The sequence below is a fragment of the Aquarana catesbeiana genome, linkage group LG13 (genome assembly GCF_042186555.1).
Source record: "Aquarana catesbeiana isolate 2022-GZ linkage group LG13, ASM4218655v1, whole genome shotgun sequence".
Lineage (NCBI taxonomy): Eukaryota > Metazoa > Chordata > Amphibia > Anura > Ranidae > Aquarana > Aquarana catesbeiana.
In genome coordinates, this window is record NC_133336.1 from 124,330,522 (window position 1) to 124,346,352 (window position 15,831).

Here is a 15,831-nt window from a genome sequence, read left to right on the forward strand (position 1 = left end):
TACATATCAAATACCACCAAAAGAGAGCTCTATTTGTGGGAAACAAATGACATTAATTTTATTTGGGTACAGCATTGCATGACTGCGCAATTGTCGGTTAAAGTAACGCAGTGCCATATCGCAAAAAAAGGTCATCAAGTAGAGCTGCACCATTCGGGCTAAAATGAGAATCACAATTTTTTTGCTTAAAAGATAGATCACGATTCTCACGGTGTAACATCATCTTTCAGATTAAAACAAAAAAATTGGGCTAAGTTACCGTTTCGTTTTTTTTTTTTTTTAATTCATTGAAGTGTTTTTTTTTCCCAAAAAATTGCGTTTGAAAGACCACTGGGCAAATACAGTGTGACATAAAATATTGCAGCAATTGACATTTTATACCCTAGGGTCTCTGCTAAAATATATATAATGTTTGGGGGTTCCAAGTAATTTTCTAGAAAAAAATATTGATTTTAACTTAAACAAGTGTCAGAAAAAGATTTTAAGTGATTAAACTTCCTGCCTTGTTAAAAACTTGGCAGACTGCCTGGATTTTTTTTCACACAGAAGTTTATCCCTTTGATCCAAGAAGCAAGAGTTAGTTACAATGTTTCATGCTAAAAACTTGGCAGACTGCCCGGATGTTTTCTTTTGACAGCTGAGTGAGCAGATAAGTCTCTCCATTTGTTATATGAAAGAATCGGCAAACTCTGCAATAGAGATTGTCAGGGGGGTTAAATCGAGATCACGATTTTTTAACGATTAATTGTGCAGCTCTATCATGTAGGGGTTATTTTATTTGGCTTCCTTATCCCAAAGTCTGTATTCAGGCCTAAGTATCTCTACCTTTTTTTTCTTCTAAAATTCAAATTTTTATTTGTGGGTGGATATGAAAATGTTTTAATGCCTTCTGTAAGAAGGCCTCCCGCAGACCTCTAACCCCAAACATTATATTAAAGAGGAAAACCCTGGTGTGTTTTTACTTCCTCTTTTGCTCCCTGCAAAGCCTGCAAATCAAAAGCATAATGGGCTAGTGTGAATCGCATACTAGCCCATTATGTGACGCTTACCTGCAAACAAATCCATCACTGTCCCCTGTGCAGGCTGCGTCCATCTTCGCCTCTCTTCCTTCCAGGGGCCGCGGACTCCGGCTCTGTGACTGGCCAGAGCCGCGTGACATCACTCCCGCGCATGCGCGCGGGAGTCGTCAGTAACGGCACACGCTGGGGAAGAAATGGCATGGAATTCTGTTTCTTCACAGCGCATGCGCCGATTACATCATCGACGCACTGAGAGAGTGAAATATCTTCTAGAAAGCGCACGTTTAGATATTTCCACTACCTATAGGTAAGTTTTATTCTAGGCTTACCTATAGTTAAAAGTCACTAGGGAGGGTTTACAACCACTTTAAGAAACTTTTCTTGTCAGCCTTCCTAAATTATTGTTGCATGATACAGTACATCATGGTGAATGTACATGATGTTGGGAAAAGATGTTTAGTAATGTTCATCAGGATTCAGGGTGCAAACAAAATGATTTGAAAAACCCCTAACAAAAGTGAATGTCATTAATAATGCCCAGTATAGTAAATATGTTGAGTAAGATGCAATATGCCACTGCAAAAGCTCAGGAGTGTATGCTGTTTGTAATTCCATAGGGCAACACTGGTCAGTAATGCTCATCATCTTTATGTTTATTTAAAGCGTTTGTTACACTAAAAAAAAAAAAAAAGGATCCTGTTTCTTTAAAGCATGAATAACAGCACAGTGCTTGTGCTGTGTAATTTGGCCCCCCACATCACCTGAAATACCTGGTTGATCCTGCCTTGCCTTGTAAGGATAAGCTCAGGCATGTTTGCAAACAGCACGTGCAGAGCCCGCCAAGAAGTCGGCACTGTGGAGAACTAATCACAAGCAGTGAGACATTGTCCCGATGCACGGCTGCAGAGATCGGGAAATGTCTTGCAGCTTGTGCTTTGCGTTTCCCAGTGCCGACTTCCTGGCGGGCTCTGCACGTGCTGTTTGCGAACACGCCTGAGCTCATCCTTACTGCCTGGCTATGTCTCCCAACCCCCCCAAACTGACAATGGTTAATCATGGCTGCTGAACCCTGACACCATGGTCAGTTTATGAGGGAGATCGCGTGACCGCCCAGCAAATGTCAGAGGGAGATCTTGGCCCCTCTCTCCCTAGGTACGCCATACAGTATATACTACAGGTTATCCTTGCAGAGAGGGCGGTCAGTGATTGTGTGCACTGCCTTAACAACCTTTAAAATTGTTGACCACTATTGTGCCTTGCCCACGTTGACATATAATACTGCAATATTACTGTCACCAAATCATGATACCAGGAGATTTTTATACATTTTAAAGCTCTTATAGGGTAAAAAAAAAATTTTTTTTTTTTTTTTGTTCTGTTCTGATCGGTTTTGTTTTGAACTTCTTACTGCACTTTTAGACTGCTCTGTGGATTTAGAGGAGCTGCACAAAAACTTGCTGTTGCCCACATCTGAACTATTGACATTACAGCATATCCACCAGGAGGCCAGACAGATGCCCTCTTTGAAGGACCAGGAAGAGTTCCACCTTGGTAAGAAAAAAAGCATCTACAAAGGTAGTTCTTTTGAGTTGGGCACATGTTGTGATTAAAGGGATTACAATGCATGCAGTAACTACGGTTAGTTGGTTTGGCCCCTTGGTGTCAAATCTCGTGTTTTTTTTTTTCGGGCACCTGAGAGGCACAGATTTGCCCAGCCTGCCATGATATAGTGTACGCCCACCACGTATTTCCACATATCGAGCAGTACACACATTCAAGGCTATATGCATTGAGGGAAATTGCCCTGAATGCCCAATTACTGCATTTGGGGCATACATCCCTGAATGCTTATGGCTGTAAATGTGAGTACCTATCAGTGTAGTGTTAGGCCGCTGCGTATTTTAGTCGGTCATGAATTTTGACAGGCTGTTAACAGCAGGGCTGAATGCTGCACCTATGCTTCCCAGAAGCCCAAAAATGCCAGGATTGACTCCTATGACTCTTATGGCATAAAGCCTATGGAAACGACTGAAATGATGTTTAATATAAAAAGCTATTTAGCTATCACCACAATCTCATGTATAACGAACCACACCAAGTATGAGATGTTTTAACAATGCAGCATTTGATGTTGCTAGCATCTCTTTATAGACATAAACCAACAACAACAAGTTTTAAAGAATAAGTTCACCTTTTGTAAAAAAAAATAAAATAAAATAAATGCACATATTTTTGCAGGTAAAATATGCATTTATTTTTTTACTTGGAGCCTGAAAAGCATTGCATCCGCAATCGGCAGATTGTGTAGTAGCCAGGCGTGTTTTAAGCCAACATGATAATTACAATAAACTTTAATTCTGAGAGACCACACAAATCCTTTCCCATGTATCTCATAGAACACAAGAGAACTGAAAACCTACAGTAGGTTAGGTCCGATCATAGGCCAATACAAAACAGCTTCTGATTCTCCATTTTGTTATCATCAATCTCTCCTTTTGTTAATTTTCAGAGTTTGTAAGCACTTATCTATCGCATAAAAGGTTTTACTGAAGCCAATAAAGTAGAGGATTTAATGTAAGGTTCCAGAAAACTATCCCCACTAAAGAGGCAACAAGTGCCAACAGCAGTACACATTCCCACATGACTGGCAGTTGGCGAATATAAAAACAGCCTGTGCTGAACACTGGTATCATTTTGATTCTGATCTACGGCTTTTTTCCTCTGCGTTACTTTCTTGCCTGTTCTGTGGGATCGTGATGGAGGGCATCCTGGTAATAATTCTCGCAATGAACTGTGGGCTCCCTAGACCATGCAGATCTTTTGTCCCAAGGACCAGTTTACCACCCTGCTTCGAGGTCACTGGCTTTAACATGGCTGTTAAGGCCCAGGTCCTAAAGGATAGGTGTCTGATTCTTTCTTTCCTACGCTACAAAAAGCAAGGAAATATGCTTCTAACAAGGTCTACTATTACACTTGAAACGCTTACTTCGCTTGATGTAGGGCTAGGAGGTTTTTTCCAGAAATAGTCTGTGGGATGCATTATGACCTTCCTCCAATTAGGTCTGGATCAACATTTTGCCTTGTACTTTCAAAGGCCAGCACCCTGCTAGCTCTGTAATTGCCCTTTGGGCCTTTCAGCATCAGGCATCGGTTTCTCAGATTTTCAAGGCTGCCACCTGGTGTCCTGTTCACACGTTTCCAAAGTTTTACCAGGTGAATGTTTAGTACTCATCTGATGCCAGTTTTGAATATAAGGCCCTTCAGGCAACTCTTCGAGCTGAAAACGGCTCCACTATGGTTTTGTTGGCCTGTTTGCATTTTGCTTGCCCTGTTGTCCATTTGGACTGTTTTGGAACATCCCATACTGTAAGACCCCTTTCACACTGGGGCGGTTTTCAAGCGCTTTAGCACTAGAAATCTGCTTAGTGCCTGAAAACCGCCTTTCATTCATTCCTATGTGACTTTTCACACTGGGGCGGTGCGCTTGCGGGATGGGAAAAAAGGTCCTGCAAGCAGCATCTTTGGGGCATCATAGGAATGAATGGGCAGCGCTTTCAAAGTGCCAAAAATGGGTGTTTTTAACCCTTTTTTGGGGTTAAAACACCCCGCTAGCAGCCTAAATGCGCTGGTTAAACAGCGGTAAAGTCCCGCTAAAACAAGCAGTGTCCTCACCTGAGCCAGTCCTTCAATCAGCTATCGGGTGCTGCCGCCCCCATCATCTCTACTAAGGGAAACCAGCATTGAACCCCTGCAGCTTCACAGCCACTTCCCTACTGCTCGTGCACGAATCACGCTGTGCTCTGTGACTGGGCCAGCTGCCGGAAAAGGAGGCGGGGGGCTGAACTTCTGGCTGAGTTTGCCACGGGAGCGAGTTCCTGTCAAATCCACATTTGCCTAATTTGGCACCGTTGAGAGGGGGTGAGGGGAAACAAGTGAAGCTTTCCCTTTTTGGGTGGAGCTCTGCTTTCATAAATTAATCAGGAAAAAGGATTTTTGACTTGCCATATGTTTGATTTTTTTTTTTTTTTTTTTTTTTGGAGTTTATTAAAAGATGCAGGCCCATACCCATCTGTCTTAAGAACACTCCTCCTCTTGCTTTTACACAAATCTAAAGCAGGATGGGAGTGGTGGAATTATACTGGCTGATTTAAAGCAGTAGTAAAGTCGTATCTTAAAAACACAAAAGCTGGTCCCCTGGTAAGTTTAAGTCATAATGTACTAGTACGCACTGCATACTGGCACATTATGTCAGACTTGCCTGCAAATGGAGACCTCCAGCGCAGCGCTGTCATCTATCCCCCAGTACTTCCATCTTCCCTGGTGTTCCTTCTAGGTTTCAGATCTTCAGCCCGCTTGAATGGCTGGGCTGCAGTGATGCCACTCCCCACGCATGCTCAAGAGAGTAATGTCTCTTCTGTTTTAAAAATCCTGCCTGTCAGCGAATTTTAAATACCAAGACTTAACTGCCACTTTTGACCTATTGAACTCCAAGAAAATATACTTTTTTCTTTTTTTGGAAAGTCAAAAATCTTGTTTTTTTTCCAAGAGCATCCAACAGGGTTGAGGTCAGGGCTTTGTGCAGTCCATTCAGATTTCTCTGCAAACTTGTCAAACCATCTTTTTATATAATTGGATTTGTTCTCGGGGACACGGTTATGCTGGAACAAAAAAGGGGTGTTCCCTAAACTGTTGCCATGAGGTTGAAAGCGCACAATTGTCTATACAATACCCTTCACTGGAAACCCCTGCACTCAATAATCTGGAGACATGAGCTCATAATTTTAGCTATATAGTGTAGGTGTGATTGGTTAGTTGACTGCAGATGCTTGGCCATATAGTATAGATGTGTGATTGTCAGGTATCTGCACATTTTTGGCCATATAGTGTAGTCCTTATGTCTTGGCACAGGGGTGAGAAAACTTTTACTGCTGTCAGATGTCTGCAACTTGGCCTCTGTACGTGATGCATTTGTTGAATAGGTGGCTGCTTGCATCCCTTCTAGCTTCATGGTTCCAGTCATTTAATGACCTTTTCATGGTTTCTGTCACTGAATTGTGTTTATCTGGTTACCTTTATTTACAGATGGTGAAACATATCAACTAAGAAGTAAACTTAGTATCGGAGAGAGCAGAAACCTTTTTAAAGCAACATTGTCTGATGAGGAGATGGAAAGTATTAAAGGGGTATTTATAAAGGTTAGTTACATTTTGTGTTTGTCCTACCCATAATTTTGTGTTAAAAAGCATTTAAGCTACATTTCTTTGGTACTGTCAAATTTTTGTTTTTAGTTTTTGTGCAATTTTTAATAATGTGGACCTGATTAATGTCTTATTTAATATTTCCTCTTGCAGATGGACTCCCAGCCAGTTCCGTGGGATTTCTATATTACACAGCAACTGACAGAACGGCTCGGGGAGGCCTTTAACAGTTGTCTCTTAGAACAAAGTGACTGCTTCCTCTTCCAGGATGGCTGTTTTATGGTTTATAAGGATACCACTCACTTTACTATTCAGGTGAATGTCCGTTCAAAAACATTTAAAAATACTAAATTATGACCAAAGCAGGTTTTATAGTCTGTCAACATAAACCCGCCAGTAGTGTGAGGATTCTTCTACCAGAGATCTAGGCTCTGTCCACTCCAGCTATTTGAATGACTTTAGCTAGACAGTGCTCTTTCATCTTATTTCTCATCGCTCTTGTGAAGATTTACACAGAAGTTAGACTACAGTATGTCCACAGAAGAACATATTTGGAAAAGCGGAAATCCTTGTGGTGGCCTGACCTTTCATTTACTGATATTGAATATCTGTGCTTATAGTTGCGTTCCATCTAAACAGCTGAATATACAGATTAACCAGTTCCCGACCGCGCTATATCCAAAAGACCGCTACAGAGCGGCTCTCCAGTTCTGGGAGGACGTCCATGGACGTCCTCCCACACGTGCACCCCCTGAGGTATAGATGATCACAGATCAGGGTAAAGAGCCAATTACAGTGGCCCTGTACCATGTGATCAGCTGTGTTCAATCACAGGCGGTCACATGTAAACAGACTCGCCGGTTATTGGCATTCCTTTCCTCACATGCTGTCTCTGTGTGAGGAAAGGAGAAGCGATAACCACAAAGTTAAATTGGCTTGGGCAGGAAGGGGGTGAAAGTGTCCAGTGTTGAAGTAGTTAAATACATATACTGTATACAAACTGTTTTGGCCTCCAACAGATTTTTGTTCATCTTTTCCTGAGATTTGTATAGCCTGGAAGATGAAACCACTGTTACAATTAAAGAAGTAGTAAAGCCTCTGGAAAAAAAAATACACCCTGCAAGACAAAGGCATAATGAGCTAGTATGCATAGCATTCGCCTCCTCCGATGCCGCCATCTATCCTGGCTCCGGCGCTGTGACTGGTCAGAACCGCGATGACGTCACTTACGCGCATGCGCGCTGGTGCCACCACTAACGGCAGGATCGCCATTAGAAACAGAACGCTCAGTACGCCTGCGCATGCGCCGTAGACCTCGGTGCCGCTATTTCTGCAAATATCTCCTAAACCTTTTAGGTTTGGGAGATATTTCTTGCACCTACAGGTAAGCCAGTGTAACATGTTTGTTATTTTTAAACAAAAAAATAAAAACTTTAAGGAATAGAGTGGTGTCATCTTTCCACCCCGAGCATGTTGACTAGACAATGAAAGGACAGTAGCACTGATGTTTTGTATCTCTGCTTTCCCCTTTTATCAGCATGCTTCTTGTCAGCATATTTACATTTAGCATACCTGGTTGGCACCCAGTACTGCCTCTCCCAATCTGAATGCTGTTTGACTGGGGATTCCAAGAGGTTAATATGAATTCAACAGATGTAAAATACATTTATTGATTTTTTTTTTTTTTTCCCCACTCAATTTTTGAGTTTTAAGAGAAGATATACAGCAATAGACATAGTTGCGGGCGCAGCCGCTGTAATAACAATGAACAGTGAACAAAATCTCGCCAATGTATTTGTAAAGTGTAGTATGACACACACAATGGTACTAGTGTCATACATATGATAATCCTGTTGCAAGGCATTGAACAGGCTGAGTATAGCAAACCAAAACAAAATAAAATAAAGTGAAATATAAAGAAAAGGCCCTTAGTGTAGCATACCTATCCAGACTTTTTGTGGTTGGGGGACCTGGGGCTTTAGATAAGACATTCATGGCTCCTTTGTAGGTATAGATTGAACACGGAGGAAAGATGTAAGGATAAAAAAGGATGGAGGTACTAGCGAAGAGATAGGGGGTGAGATGGGGGTGTGGGTGTCGTAAGTGATTTTTTTTTTTTGTTTTTTTTTAATAAATACAGAACTGCATTGATTTGTGTTTTTATATCTACCTATAGAATTTTATTATATAGAATTTTGTAATGTTTACTACATCAAATTGCTACATTTTTGTGTAGAAACGATGGGTTGCATACCAACATTGCCACAGTATTTACCCCCCCCCCCCCCTACTGCTTCTCAGAAAACTGTTGATCATTTATGGATTTACCTTGCTTTGCCTTCTCCACCAGGACATACTTGAAGACCAAGAGACTTTGACTGAGGAGGTCATTATCCTGTTTGCATACAATTTGCTGAGTCTTGTAGAAAAACTCCATTCAGTGGAAATCATTCACGGAGACCTGAGGACAGAAACACTTCTGCTGGACAACAAGTGAGTATTCCTACTTGTGGGCTACATGTTTTCCTGGCTGTACATATGGCCAGTTATGAATATTTCAATTAAAATACTAGATAAGCTACAATGGTCTGTTACAATCTACCTATGTTTCCAAACAACCCAGTGATTACGTTTTTAGTTTTAATTGATATAAAAAACACATTTGGCCAGGTGTTTTTTTTTTTTTTTATTTTTTTATTTCCAGCTCGTTTGGAATAGTTACTGTAAGCCATGGATGGTAGATTGCTATGGTTTGTTTTAATGACATCATTTTTTCATTTAAAATAGAAAAATTTCCACATACCTTCCAAATACCTTCCAAATTTGAGTTCAGCATAAGAATTTGGGCTGCACAATTATTTAAAAACAATGTTACTCTTTACAAAGGGCAAAAAGCATATTTTTTTTTTTTTTTACATTTTACTTACAATTTATTTAGTGACAGCTATTTCAATGAGTTTCTTAAGCAGACCACTCTTCAACCATTTTTTTTCCTCCGCACTTGGGGTCTACTAATAATAAATGAAAAATTGTTGAACGACTGTGACAAGCCCTTGTCTATCCTTGATTAATTATGACTGTGTTTTGTTTAATACAGCAATTTCATATAATCACCTGCTCCATCTAGTGCCCATAATGCAGATTTTTTCTTTGACTGCATTTTTTACCATATTATGGCCACTAAATGGAGCTGACGATCATAGGAGATCTCTGTATTAGGCAAAATACAGTCAGTTCGTCATGGATGGGCAAATGCTTGTCAGATTCTTCCAACAATTTTTTTTCTTTTTAAATAGAACGCTTGGTGCTTGTTATGTGGAAGTCTTGTGGTAGAAGACTGTGATACAGGTTCTGTAGCTAATATGAGTAGCACCAGCAGTACCAAGCCAGCAGTACAAGCCAGCAGTACCAAGTGTATTGGCAGAACTTCTGAATAATGTCTCAGGTTTTTTTCTTGAGCATTCAGTAAATACTAGGGGTGCGCATCTTCACTGGTCTCGCGAATCAATTTCGATTACGATTATCTAGTCAACGATTCGATTAGATTCCGCGATGCATCACGATTACCGACGAGCTCCCACTTCCGCTTGGGCCGCCTAGGCGGCCCTTCTACCCTGCAATCTTCTGGGAGACATCACAGTTCCCAAAAGATTGCCCGGCTATGCAGGAAAGCACAGTGAGACATGCGCACCTGGCTGTGAAGCTGCAAGCTGTCACAGCCGGATGCCCACAGTAGTATTGCCAGCGCTGTGGACAGGCAGGGGAGAGAAGGGAGGCTTTGGGTGGCCACGTTGCTGGATTGGGGGACAGGTGAGTGTCTATTAAAAGTCTGAAGATGCACTTTTTTTGTAGCTGCTGACTTCTAATAAACAGAAAATTGACTGGAACTCTGCTTTGAATTAAAAATAACCTCACTCCCTTAAAGTGCACTAATCTGGTGCACTACAGGGTACAGAGATTCACACACACACACGCCTGCTTGGAGGTCAGAAGGGATAGAATCCCCAGATGACAAACAGCCCTGTGAAGTTCCCTGTACTGTCTCTGTGCTGACCAGTGGCAGCTGGTGCTCAAAATTTTTTTGGGGGGCGCAAACAAACTGAAAAATACTGAACCTCCCCCATCAAATGCAGCCTCACTGTGCCCGTCAAACGCAGCCGCCTGTGCCCATTAAATGCAGCCATTACTAACCCCCCCCCCACAATTACTTTCTTTTAATAAATGTTGTATTACAATGGATGCTGTGCCCCCGCTGTATGTGCTTTTTAAAAAACGATGTCACTTCATACCGAATTTCTCCGTACTACGATCATGTGACTCCTGGCTCGTCCCGCCCCTCTCCGCTCTCCTCTCTGCTCTCCTCTCACATGTCTCCTGAGTCCTGACGTCAGCGGGGAATTCTCAGTCCCGCCCCTCTCCTCCCACGTGTCTCCTGAGTCCTGACGTCAGCGGGGAATTCTCAGTCCCGCCCGCTGACTATAGTTATTGTATCAGAAGAGAGGCGGGCGGGACTGAGAATTCCCTGCTGACGTCAGGACTCAGGAGACGGAAGAGGAGAGCGGAGAGGGACGGGACGGGAGTCACATGATCGTACTACGGAGAAATTCGGTATGAAGTGACATCGTTTTTTAAAAAGCACATACAGCGGGGGCACAGCAGCCATTGTAATACAACATTAATTAAAGTCATTTTAAAAATACGCTCGGCGCACTTTCCCGGGAGGGGCGGGCTAGTAATAATGACGTCACCGGACATCGATTTTCCGGTCCTTATGCATTGATGCCGCATCGGGGACACCCGAATCGCGATGCAACGATTAATTTCAGCACCCCTAGTAAATACTGCCACAGTGCTAAAGTCAGACAGTCCACACAATATACCTCCTTATATAACCCGTTACAGTCAGGTTCAGTTGGTTTGTCACACTGCTTCTGGATGATGTTGTGGAGGGGAAGAGGGGTGGCTTTGGCTCTGTCCTTGCTTTGCTGGTCCCTGTGGGTGCATGTAAGTTAGTAGCTCTAAACGTGAGCACATATGTAGTGGAGACTAGGGCGGGACTCCATAGGTCTCAGCAGGCACAGGGGCACCCACATACATGGGAATTGGGCAAGATGGCTGGGGGCAGTATGAGAAGGAAGCTCAGTGGAGACAAATTGTAAAAAGAATAAATATAAAGTATGTGAGCTCTGCTATTAGCATCTGGTTTTACATAAAGTAAATTTGACTTTAATGATGATTATGATAAATTCCTAGGAGTAGGGCAACCCTGGATAGCCAACACGCAGCCTTTGGACTTTTATAAAACTCTTCTGCAACTCTTTAATTCTTCCTTGCGCATATATATATATATATATAATTTATTTATTTTCCCCCTTGTTCACCTTTTCTTTACCTCCTATTTTATACTGTACAATTTCCAGTCTGGCTATACATTTATGCTTAAGAAAACACCTAAGTAGATGTCCAGTAATAAATTATGGTCATATGCATTTCCTTCTGGTTATCCTTTGCTATAAATTCTACTCCTACACACTCCTCCTTTTCACCTAGATGCTACACACGAGGCATAGCTAACTCACATATGTTACTTGGAAATCAAACTCTTAAACCTTCAGGTGATATTAAAGTCTTGCTTTTTATTGTGTGTTTTTTTTTTTCGTGCATTCTACAGCGAAGGAACAAAGTATTTAATCCTCTGCTGATTTTGTACATTTGATCTTTTTTTGTCAGTGGGCAGTCTATAATTTTAATGGTAGGTTTATTTTGACAGTGAAATTCAGAATAACAAAAAAAATCCAGAAAAAAATTTAAAAAAAAGTTATGAATTGATTTGCATTTAAATGAGTAAAATAAGTATCTGACCCCGTGGCAAAACCATTGTTGGCAATCAGAGGTCAGACGTTTCTTGTAGTTGGCCACCAGGTTTGCACATATCTCAGGCGGGATCTTGTCGCACTCCTCTTTGCAGATCCAATCCAAGTCATTAAAGTGATTGTAAGGCTTTGTGTTTTATTTTTTAAAAATAACAAACATGTCATACTTACCTCCACTGTGCAGCTTGTTTTGCACAGAGTGGCCCCGATCATCCTCTTCTGAGGTCCCTCGGCGGCTTTCACGGCTCCTCCTCGCATCAGATAACCCCTTAGCAGAAGTGCTCTCCGGGGGGGGTCACCTTGCGGGCATGACCCGGAGTCAAGCATTTGCGCCCATAGACTCAAATGCCGGAGCCCCGGCGCCCGCGTCATTGGATTTGATTGACAGCAGCGGGAGCCAATGACTGCAATCCAATTAAGAGCCGAGAACCCCCGTGCAGAGAGGGAGAGCGTGTGTCTGCCGAGGGGATGAGGGGGCTCAGGTAAGTAAAACTGGGGGGCTGGTCACTGCCAGGAGTTTTTTCACCTTAATGCATATGATGCATTAAGGTGAAAAAACACGAGGGTTTACAACCCCTTTAAAGTTTCGAGGCTGAGGTTTGGTAACTCGAACCTTCAGCTCCCTCCACATATTTTCTATAGGGTTAAAGCGGAGCTCCACCCTATTTTATAACATTAGCGCATTCAGATTGCAGTAATGTAATAACATAAAAACGGATCTTTTTTTTTTTTTTTTTTTCAACAGTACCTGTGCTTTGCAGATGTTCCTCTCTGCTTCCTGTCTATTCTGTGGATATGGGCGGCTATTTCGTCATTTCCTCTCAGCCGCACTGACTCCTGGGAGCTTGTCATTGTTCCCAGGAGTCATTGCAGAGGCAAAGAATGCTGGTAGCTCAGCATCAAGGGAACAAGGAAGTAAATGCTTGTGTTTAAAATGTCCGTTCAGAGCCCACATTTATTATTACATGTTATTTTATACATAGATAAGAAAGGGGTGGTGTGAGATGTTATTAAAAACTAACAAATAGAAATATGTTATTAAGAGCTAAGAAATAGAAATATATTATTAAAAGCTAGCGAATAGAACAATTGCAAAAGTAAAACCTTGAGGGGGGGGGGGAGTAGAGACAGAGAGAGAGTGCTTCTAGTAGAAGGGGTGTGTGTGTGTGTGTGTGTGTGTGTGTGTGTGTGTGTGTGTGTGTGTTAGGTGAAGGTTACAGAACACATTTCAACAGTGAGAACAAAATGCAGTCTCTTGTGCTTAAATGAACAATACAGTGAATGTCCATGTCAGTCTCTTAGCCCATTCCAGCCTTGTTTAGGTCTACAATCTTGTCCCTGACATCCTTGGACAGCTCTCTGGTGTTGGCCATGGTGGAGAGATTGAATTTGATTGATTCTGTGGACAGGTGTCTTTTATTCAGGTAACAAGCTAAGATTAGGAGCACTCCCTTTAAGAGAGTGCTCCTAATTCTGCTCATTACCTGTATAGGAGACACCTGGGGGGCAGAAATCTTGCTGATTGATAGGGGATCAAGTACTTATTTCACTAATTAAAATGCAAATCAATTAATAACTTTTTAAATGCTTTTTTCTGGATATTTTTGTTGTTATTCTATATCTCACTGTTAAAATAAACTTACCATTCAAATTATAGACTGATCATTTCTTTGTCAGTGGGCAAACTTACGAAATCAGCAGGGGATCAAATACTTTTTTCCCTCACTGTATGCATGAAGGTAAAAAAAAACCTATGGTGTGCAGCAGCAGCTCCCCAGCCCACCCTAATACTTACCTGAGCCCCCTCTTGATCCAGCAATGTCCGTGAGAGCCTTGCCTCGATCCAGCGCACTCCCGTTTTTGGCAGGAGCCATTGGCTTCCTGTTGGTTTTGCACAGAGCAGCCAGGATCCTCCTCTTAGTTTCCATGCTGGCGCTCATCCTTCCTGCCAGGTGTCCCCACAGCAAGCGGCTTTCTCTGGGTGCACCCAAGTAGGTGCAATCCCAGTCCGCGGATCTGTGTCCATTCACACACAGAGCCATGGCTTTGCCCCACCTCCTCCATCACCTGATTGGCTTACCGGCTGTGATCGAGCACCAGCGGAAGGTAATGGCTCCTGCTGCTGCTAAAAACCAATCAGGACTGCGAGTCCCTGGAGAGGCAAGGCTCTCGTGGACTTCGCTGGATCGAGAGGGGGCTCATGTAAGTATTGGGGGGGGGGGGGGGCTGCTGCACACAGAAGGTTTTTTACCTGAATGCATGAAGGTAAAAAAATCTTGTGTCTTTACAACCACTTCAAATTCTTCTTGTTTAGATGCGTGCGTATGTATTTTTCATGTATATCTCTCTATATATATCTCTCTCTATATATCTCTCTCATATCTATCTATCTATCTATCTATCTATATATATATATATATATATATATATATATATATATATATATATATATATATATATATATATATATATATATATATATATATATATATATATATATATATATATATATATATATATACATATACACACACACACACACCTACCTTTTTCTAAACAACTTTTGGATGGAGTGCCAAAGTAGAATTTAAAGATATTTTTATCAATTAACAAAATGGAAAATGATTGAACAGAAGAGAAATCCAAATCAAATCAATATTTGGTGTGACCCCTTTTGCCTTCAAAACAGCATCAGTTCACAATAGTTAATAGCAAATCACAATAGTTAATCAAACAGCAAAATTTACAAAATCCTAGCTTAAATCAAGCTATCAAAAAAAGATCCGTCATAAAAGGGGTCTGGACACCCAGAACACCACACCATCAGTCTAGTATAGCATCGAAAAAGGCATAAAATGACAATAGATATGCAGAAAACACAGTGCACAAAGATAGGAATACATACAAATGAACGTAATGTAGAATCAATATTACACAACCAGAAAGAAGAAACGAGAGGATTCAGAAATATGAATAGTTGCAGAGGAAGAATTATGGTGAAAACCCTAAGACTAACACCACTAGGAAAAGAACATGCCATCCCAAATAGGAGTGGGTATGAAAACCAAGTGAGGTTTCCCTTAAAGAAAAAGGGTGTGGACCCCAGAACACCACACAGAAGAATCAATCTAATGTATCACCAACCAGGCAAAAAAAGGCATACTGTACCATTTAGCACATATACAGTATGTCAAAAAGTCTGCCAAAGAGGTAAGGGTCAGATCGCATAAGTATGAAGAAGGCCATCGGCTGGATATCCATCCAGTCAAGGAGCATATATACCACCAACTGTTCTGCCCATCGTTTGTCAATAGCACCAGCAGGTAGTCAGCCAGACATTCCAAAGGATCATAAAAAAGCAATTGAGCCTTAGCTGTTCATTAAGCCCCTTAGGGGCCAAAGTTTGTAAATCGTGGACCCATCAGCTTTCCTTCTATAACAGCTGGCGATGGCGGGCAACCCCCCACTTTAAAGTTGGTATAGAATGATGGCATGCCACCAGTTGGTTAGATGTCCGGGAAGCAATTGCCTGGCAGATCTGTGATTGTTGAACCGATGCCTAAAATAAGTGATAGGCTTGCCTATATAGTACAGACTGCAGGGACAGCAAAGCAAATATATCACATATTCTGATGTACAAGAAGGTTTAATATACACACATTTGCCCGATTATGGGTGTAGAAAGAATTGACTGGTCAGCATATGGCATCTTGTGGTATGATCTGGACAGCGGTAACAGCC

General features: G+C 41.8%; 1 protein-coding gene across 1 annotated transcript in view; it reads left to right on the forward strand.

The window, feature by feature from the left end:
• The window catches only part of BUB1B (BUB1 mitotic checkpoint serine/threonine kinase B), a 108,807-nt gene that overhangs the window by 82,523 nt on the left and 10,453 nt on the right, over window positions 1-15,831 (forward strand). The window contains 4 exon segments of the mRNA XM_073610189.1: window positions 2,439-2,570; window positions 6,102-6,214; window positions 6,371-6,532; window positions 8,568-8,710. Of these exon segments, the coding sequence (XP_073466290.1) occupies window positions 2,439-2,570; window positions 6,102-6,214; window positions 6,371-6,532; window positions 8,568-8,710 (550 nt within the window).